Source organism: Chrysochloris asiatica, unplaced genomic scaffold, assembly GCF_000296735.1.
Source record: "Chrysochloris asiatica unplaced genomic scaffold, ChrAsi1.0 scaffold00264, whole genome shotgun sequence".
NCBI classification, from domain to species: Eukaryota; Metazoa; Chordata; class Mammalia; order Afrosoricida; family Chrysochloridae; genus Chrysochloris; species Chrysochloris asiatica.
The window spans coordinates 867,455-875,985 of record NW_006408782.1 but is presented as its reverse complement, the minus strand read 5'-3'; the positions used below and the strand labels follow the sequence as shown (position 1 = coordinate 875,985).

General features: G+C 49.2%; 1 protein-coding gene across 1 annotated transcript in view; it reads left to right on the top strand.

The window, feature by feature from the left end:
• Positions 1 to 8,531, top strand: part of TRIO (trio Rho guanine nucleotide exchange factor) — a 275,442-nt gene that overhangs the window by 17,939 nt on the left and 248,972 nt on the right. The window contains exons 5-6 of the mRNA XM_006874154.1: positions 558 to 680; positions 3,146 to 3,337. Coding sequence (XP_006874216.1) covers positions 558 to 680; positions 3,146 to 3,337 — 315 coding nt within the window. The remainder of the gene's footprint in view (positions 1 to 557; positions 681 to 3,145; positions 3,338 to 8,531) is intronic.

The following is an 8,531-nucleotide window of genomic DNA, read 5'->3' as shown; positions in this document are numbered from 1 at the left end:
TATTGTAGGTGTATGGTACAGTACCACCGTACTGTAGGCGTATGATACAATACCACCGTATAGCTGTCAGTGGCCAATGCAAACCCAGCTGATGTTTTGCTGTTAAGTGCTGTGGAGTCAAGTCTGACTCACATTGACCCTGTGTAGTGTTTCTGTGGCTACAGAACTTCTCAGGAGCAGAAAGCCTCATCTTTCCCCCATGGAGTGGCTGGGAGGTTTGAACCACCAACCTGTAGTTAGCATAGCACTCCCTCCCTGGGGTCCTTCACTGAGGAGCACTGTGGCAGGCTCAGCAGTTGAGGATGGCAGGGGGTGGGTGATGGGGATTGTTGAATTAGCCCCGGGGATTTGAACACCTCATTCTGTGTCTCTGCTCCTCCACTCCTCAGCTGTCACAGGACCACTGTAGGGGACAGTTTCTGGTCTACCCTCGGGTTCAGGACTGCTGGTGTGTCACCGGAATGGCTGTGTGAGTGGGGCGGTGCCCGTCCCCAGATGTCTGTCTCTCTGGATTGATCCCAGCTTTGTTTTCTTGCTTGCCTCCTTCCTTCCTGTAGATGTTTGACTGGATCGCACATAACAAAGGCCTGTTTCTGAACAGCTACACCGAGATTGGGACCAGCCACCCGCATGCCATGGAGCTGCAGACCCAGCACAACCACTTTGCCATGAACTGTATGGTAGGCATCTGTCAGCACAGCCGGGCCCGGGCCTAAGCCAGTGTTTTAGCACACGGTGGAGAGAGGGCATAGGGGTGGTGTGCACATCTGCTCACCCATGCGAGCCAGTGCGATGTCTTCGGTGTTGTCATTGTAGTAGCTCCTGATGGCAAGGTTAGCAATTGCTCCAGGTTAGCAGGGTCTGGGGAATCTTGCTTTATGCTTGAAACAAACAAAAATGAAAACAAACACAGTGATGAAAGTTGCACAGATTACATGAGTAGCTGGTCGTGGACGCTTGCTGGTGCCGCTGGGAAGCCGGAATCTATGACTAGACCCACTATCTGTTTGTGGGCTGCTGTTCCTGGAGGAGAGACAGGCCCCCCACCTACTGCTCACTGGGAAGATGAACTCTGGTCCTTCCGCAACGTGAGGTCTCTTTCCTAGTGGGGTCTGGGGCTCGGCCTTGCTTGGAGTCCTTGGCAGAGAGACAGGCCCACCTACTGCTCACTGGGAAGATGAACTCTGGTCCTTCCGCAACGTGAGGTCTCTTTACTAGTGGGGTCTGGGGCTCGGCCTTGCTTGGAGTCCTTGGCAGAGAGACAGGCCCACCTACTGCTCACTGGGAAGATGAACTCTGGTCCTTCCGCAACGTGAGGTCTCTTTCCTAGTGGGGTCCGGGGCTCGGCCTTGCTTGGAGTCCTTGGCTGTCTCTGAGGTGTTTGCATGTGATGCCCGTGGCCTGCTGCTGAGACCCCGTCAGAGTCGTATCAACCAGATTAGGGTTATTGAGAGTACAAAGAGGCTTCAGAAAGTTTGAGGGAAAATGTCCTTAATCTCGTAATTCCAGGAGTCCATGACCTTTTTGAAGCTCCCTCAGAAGTTGCAAAATAAAGAGTCTTTCTGTTTTGATAGGCTTCTGTTACATCGTTAGCATTTGAGTTCTTACGTTAATGTCGCACACATCACTGAAGGTCATTTGCACCTGACCGTGACCCTGATAATCTGCCGCAGCCTCACCACGTAAACCCCTCTTCCTGCTGTCAAGCAGACAACATACACTCTGGGATCCGACTTCCAGTCGTCAGATGCACCCTGAGAAGTAACACTCGGGCTGGAGTCCTGGGGTAGTCCACCGGTCTTAGTTGGGGTCCAGAGTGTGAAAGATGGACAGAAGGAATGGAAGCCAAGTGAGAGAACTGGGGAGTTGCTTGGCTGCTTTGTTGAGTAGCTCGTAGAGAAAGTGAGCAGCATGGTGGCTGTTGGAGAGGAGTCTGTCCATGTGAGAGGCCCCGGAAGGCTGGCCCTGAGGACATGCACTGAGGAAATGGGCACTGGGTCATCAGACCTAGGGGCCAGGGTGGCAGGAGTCAAGGGTGTCTCTGATTTTCAGGCACCTATGAGAGGAACACAGAGGAATGGCGTCACAGAGAGAAACAGCTTCAGATCTGGTGGTGTGCGCCTCCACACCCCGATTTTAATAGGATGTTATTGTCGTGGTTACCTTCTATTATATTGGCTCCTGACTCACGGTGGCCCTATGCACAACAGGATTGGATTTTTATTGGCTTTTTTCCAGTGGTTGATCGCCAGACTTTTCTTCCTACTCTATCTTAGTCTGGAAGCTGTTCGGCATCTTAGCAACACACAAGCCTCCACCGCCAGATGGGTTGTGTCTGCCTATGAAGTGCTGTGGCTGGGAACTGAACCTGCATCTCCTGCATCAGAGGGCAGAATTCTCCCACTGCCCTCTTGTTATAAGACTGAATTCTGAGCAGGATTGAAGGTGGGCTGAGGAAAGGCCTTATTGGGAACATGTTTTGCAAAGAAAGGTTTCTGTTTCTTGTTTGTTTGGGTTTTGCCCTTCATTCTCATTTTCCCAGTACACCCTGGTTGACTTGAAGGCAAGCATTTCAACAGAATGGGAAAAGCTTTATTTAAAATTTGAAAACACCGTGGTTGTGTATCTGCTTCTGGGAGAAAATGAATCAATTTTTCTATTGGTACCAAAAAAAAAAAAAAGGAAAAGACTTGGGTTTATGTAGGAAGGGGGATTGTTCTTACACAGCTTCTGTTTGATAAGTGCAGACATGTTCATTTCTGGGTTCCAGTCAGAAACTGTGTGCCGGTTCCTTCAGCTCCAGGTGGCTGTCTGTCAGAGTGTTGTCATCTAGACTCTGAAAGTTCTTTAAGCCAAAAAGTGGAGTAACATATTTGTGCATGCCCACTCGTGTCTTCGATTGCTTTGTGCTTAGCAATCATGCCTTGCAACTTGTTGGTTTGTAGTTTCAAATTCTGAGTATAGAAATGGAAATCCAGACTTGAATGTGTGGACTTGGGGTTAGTAGCTGCATTGTGGATCACACACCATCTTAGTCTGTGGTACTTGCAGACATCATCCCGGCGTACACATGTATAATCGGCGGAGCTGTGAAGCATGCTCTGCAGACTTCCCGAACACGCCCTCTGTCTCTGCCCCTTTGCAGAACGTGTATGTAAATATCAACCGCATCATGTCTGTGGCAAATCGCCTGGTAGAGTCCGGCCACTACGCCTCTCAGCAGATCAAACAGATTGCCAACCAGCTGGAGCAAGAGTGGAAGGCATTCGCAGCAGCCCTGGACGAGCGGAGCACCTTGCTGGACATGTCCTCCATCTTCCACCAGAAGGCTGAGAAGGTCAGTGTCTGGACCCCACCCCATGAGATGCAAACCAGAACATTGTCCCCACCAGTACAGACTGGGCTTGAGAACATGAGCTCTGAAATCACTCAGACCTACGTTTAAATCTCAGCTCATTTTTCCTTTGCTGTGCAACCTCAGGCAAGTTAGATAACCTCTCTGTTCCTTTGTTTGCCTTTTGTGTGAAGTGGTAAAAAGTCCTTGCTTGAAGGGGCTGTATTCATCATGTAAATGTAATTCCAATTATTTGCATTGCCCAATGGCTGGTACCAGAGGCTTCAGGAAGTTTTTTGCATAATTTCATTACCTTGTCATTCCATTTCTCCATGAACGATTTGAAGCTCCCTTGAATATACCCCAAAATGAAAACCAAATCCACTGCCACAAAGTTGACCCTGGTAACGACCCAATAGGGTAGTATAGAATTGCACATCGTTGTGTGAACACACAGCCACACCTCTTCCCTGACCTTCATATATGTTGTTGTGAAGTGCCATCGAGTTGTTCCGACTCATAGAGACCCTGTATATAGTTTCTAAGTTGCAACTGGTGGGTTTGAACTGCCGACCTTGTGGTTAGCAGTCGAGTGCTTGCCCTACAGTGCCGCACCAAGACCCTCAAATGTTGTGGCGGTGATGGTTGTGTGCCACAGAATCAGTTGTGACTCATAGGACCTGCCTAAGGTTTCTGAGGAGCGGCTGGTGCTTTGAACTGTTGACCTTGAGATGAGCAGTCCAGTGCTTACCTTACAGCACCACACCAGGACTCTTACTCCACATTGTTATTGTTGTGAAGTGCCTTCAAGTCAGTTCCAACTCATAGCCACCCTGTCTAGGGTTTCCGAGGAGCGGCTGGTGGGTTTGAACTGCCGACCTTGTGATGAACTGATCCTGCCACGCTGCACTCTGCATTTATGTCTCTATTCAACGTGTCAGGATACTTTGGCAGCTAGTAACAAAGAGCCTGAGTCTAAGAGGTCTAAACTTCAGCATTTACTTTTCTCACAAAACATGAAGCTGCCCACAATGGGCAGCTTGGACATTGGCTTCCCAAAATGAGGTGGGGGGGCGGGGGGGGGGGGGGCTACAAAGGCAAGAAGTGACTGGCTTACAAGCTTTCAAGAGGGAGCCTAGATCTAGAGAGCCTGGAGGAAGGTAGACTCTCCACTGAGTAGTATCCAATCTGTCTAGGGAGGCTTAATGAAAGGAAATGCGGATAGGTCTCTTGTGGTACAATAGTGAATAATTGTTATCAGGACTGATTGTAAGGGCTGGTAGATGTTTTGTAGCAAGGAGTGGAGTGATTAACTTTCCAGTCTAGGAGTGGAGGTCCCTGGTACCATCAAAGGAGAAGAGCAGAGAGTTGGACCCTACCCAGAGAAGCAGTGATGCCTGAGATAGAGGCAGAGACGATGACGTGGAGCGATGGAGCAGCTGGGGACTCTAGATCCAGAGAGGGAGAAGGGCTGTGTGCTGACGACCACCTTGGCAGGGACGGGGGGCAGGCTTGCAGTGTATACCCTTTGGTTGGTTGATGATGCATGGAGGGGATTGTAACCATGGCAATGAAACGATATACGATAGGATGTATGTAAAGCTAATGTTCTTCCATGTAAAGTATCACATAGTTTCACAATAAAACATTAAATAATTAAAAAAAAAACAAAAACAAAAAACTGCCTACATTAGGCAGTTGTAGGCCTGATCCGGTTGTAGTCTGACATTGGGGCTCCTTTGGCCTGCCCCTGGCAGTCAACACATGGTGATGAGGGGCTGTCCTCACTCCTCACTGCTTGTGTTCATCAGGGAGACATTCTTTCCAGACTGCCCTCCACTCCCAGCACACTCTCCCAGCTCCATGACTGCAGGCTGTGTGAGGCTGGCTCTGCAGCCAGCGAAAGGGCGGAAAAAGGCTTTGTGGTGGGCTGTTGACAGTGTCCTCCACTGTTCTTCATTGATCTTTATGGGTCTGACTTCATTTGCCGCTGTGCTAGTCAGAGTATGTTGTGTAGGAGGCCGTAGTAACGTGTGCCCTTCTCAAGCAAAGTCGCGTGTTTTGGGCGTAAACTGGATTTGTGGAAGGAGTAATGGGAGTGAAAATACCTTTTATAGAAGTGCAGAGAGAAAGAGTGGAGGGCTGTTAGCCTCGGAGGACGTTTGGGGAAGAGGCAGGTGGTTACTTAATCTCAAAGAAAACTGTTGCTATGGCTTTCTCAGGGTAATTTTGGGAGAGAAAACTGTGTTCGCAGGCATTTGCACTGATGCTTCCAAGAAGGAACTAGAAGCTCTTTGATCTAGAAGCCATCTCTGTTGAGGTGAAGAAGCCAGTGAAGGTAAGACGGGCCCCAGCTTGCCTGGAATTTCAGCAAGGCAGTCCAAGTGTTGCCCAAGACCTAGATGACCAGTGATCCATCTCTCCTCTCTGGAAGCCATTCAAGTGTGACGCCACAGAGGACGCTGAGTGGAATTTAGAGAGAAAGCCATCGTAGAGCTTTGTGTGAAAGCTGAGAGTAGGACTTTAATGTTTCAATAGTCAGCGTTTCTCTGCTTATTCACCTCAAGCATTTAAGCAAAAGCACAGACATACAGCACTATTTTAAAGGAACAAGAACCACCTTCAGCATAAAACAGCCCTGTCGACACACCTCTGGCCGCTGCTGTGATGCGTGTCACTGAACATTGTGAGGGTGTAGCATGTCCGTCATTTGGAATGTCCATCTGATCCTGTGCCCCATGCATGAGTTTCCTTCCTAATGGCAGTGCAGGGCTGCCCCTGTTCTCGGGTGCTGTAGCAGCAGTTCCACAGTGGGTGGCTTTAGCACGCAGAAATGCATTCTTTCTGGTAATATAGCAGTTACGAGCCAGGCTGCTAACCTCAAGGTCAGCAGTTCCAAATTACCAGTCGTTCTGCTTCTGTAAAGATTTACAGCCTCAGAAACCCTGTACAGGGTCACTGTGAGTCGGAACCGACACCACGGCACATAACCCCCACCTCCGCCAAGTCCAGTCTTTCTCTCTGTCGGCTCTGGGGAGAGGTCCTTGGCGCTTTTCAGCATTAGTTGCCCGGCGTTCCTGAGAGAGTTCCACTCTTTCCCCAGGTCTAGGGGTTTCCCAGTGCTGGAACTCCAGGTCCAAAGCGTGAACTCCGCTCCTGGTTCTTCTTTCTTGGTGGTAGTAGGTCGAGCTGACTTCTACTTACGTCTGTCTTCTTTCTTCTGGTAAGGTAAAGGTGTTGTAGGCCACACCCCGGGGAAACTGCTGTACCTCAGATCAGGGCTGTGATGGGACCAGAGATGAACAGCCTACATCCCACCTTTACTGGTTTGTCACATCAGATCCCATCGTGGATAGCGTCTTCTAACTCCCATATTACATCATTACAAAACTGAAAAACGGCTGAGAATCATGCCCCAGCCGAGCTGAATGAAGCATGTTGGGGGGAAACATTCAGTCCGTGACAAGTATGGAATGATAAGTGATCCCGTGGAGCCAGGCTTGCAAGCTGGAAATAGGTACCTAGGAAATGCACTACCACTTGTGAACTCTTAGATGCAGGCCGAGCTGTTTGGGCGAGTGACAGGTAGTCCGAGGTTTAACCCAGAGGGGAAATCTCTTCCATGAACATGGCGGGATTCCGAATCGTCAGTTGATGCTTTGGCTTGCCTGAGAGTGGTCTAGAAGTGTGGGTGCCATGGGGCATTTTCCGGTTTTGCTCTATCAAAAATTGCAGACATGTAGCCAACCTGAAGAGCCTGGGTGTTCTTATGGGTAAAATGAATGGCTGTGATTTATGAATTTGAAGGAAAGGAAATTACATGAATGTATGATTAAGCGGGACTGTGGTGAGATCCTGTGCATACGAAGTGGCCTGGGCCACTGGCTTTAGGACAAAGGGACCTGGTAAGGAAGGGGCTGGGATCTGTTAGGGACCTTGTTTAGGGAACGAGGCCTCCTCCAGCCAGACCAGACAGGAGGACATCTTCTCGGGTAGTGAGCTGTGTGTCTTCTCTCCGGATCTGGTGTGTGGGAGTGCTCACATCCACGACAGCAGTTTTCCCCTTTCTGGGAGTTCAGGGTTAGGTCAGCTGTGTTTCACATTTTCAGTGCTTCATTTATGCCCATGCTGCTTTCATGAGCTCAGAAGTGAAGCTTCTACCGCGCTCTCCTCTTTGAACCATGTCCAGAGTTTTCATTGGGATTTAAAAGGGCTCCGGCGTGTTGCCCGCCGTGGTTGAAGGCCTGGTTCGCTGGAGCAGCCTGCTCGGCCATGCTCCTGTGTTTGGGGTTTGTCTCTGGTTTCATTACCGTAGACGCTGAGCGTATTGAAACCAATGAGAGTGATGTTTCGTATCGGCTGTGCTTTTCCTGGACGTGCCGTCACCCATCTCATGTCCTCATCTGCTGCCTGGGTGTGAGTGGAATGAGAGTTTCAGTTTGGGTGCCTGCTCACAGTGTTAGGATGTTGCTGGTGAACTTTCTCTAGGTCCAGATGCCTCCTGACAGTCTCCTCTTTATTAAGAAGTTTCCTTTTTTTTTTTTTTTTAAATGGAATTGTATTAACAAAACAAAGAATTAACGTGATTTGTTTTTACTGCACCTTAACATTGCCAATTTGCACTGTTTAAAACATGTCATAGAGCTACTCTGCCCCATGAAGCTCCTGGCTTTACTTGAAAGGAAATAAGGTTCATTAGTAAAGTAGGAAAGCATTTTCAGAATGGGGTTCTGTTCAGATTCTGTTCTGTAGCCACACGGCCCAAACTGCGGAGGCTCAACAGCCTGTGGGGGTGGAGGGAGCAGGGCAGCTCCTATGGACTTGGTGCCGAGGTGGAGAGTCCTCTCTGCCAACATTACGAGAGGTTTTGTGTGAATGGTAAAGGCGATCACCTCATTTTACCTGTCATTTTAAGGGTGTGGCACTATAGGATAAGCATTGGACCCCAAGCTTGTTTGAATTGCAAGGTCGGCAGTTCAAACTCACCAACAGCTTCATGGAAGCCCTATGCCGGGTCACTATGAGCTGGAATCAACTCAGCGGCACTTAGCAACAACAATAATTTGATAGGAGTCCTCATGTGGCACTGTAGGATGATCATTGGACTGCTCCCCACAAGGTCAGCAGTTCAAACCTACCAGTCTCCTCAGAAACCCTACACAAGGTTGCTATGGGTTGCAGTCGACTTGATAGCGCT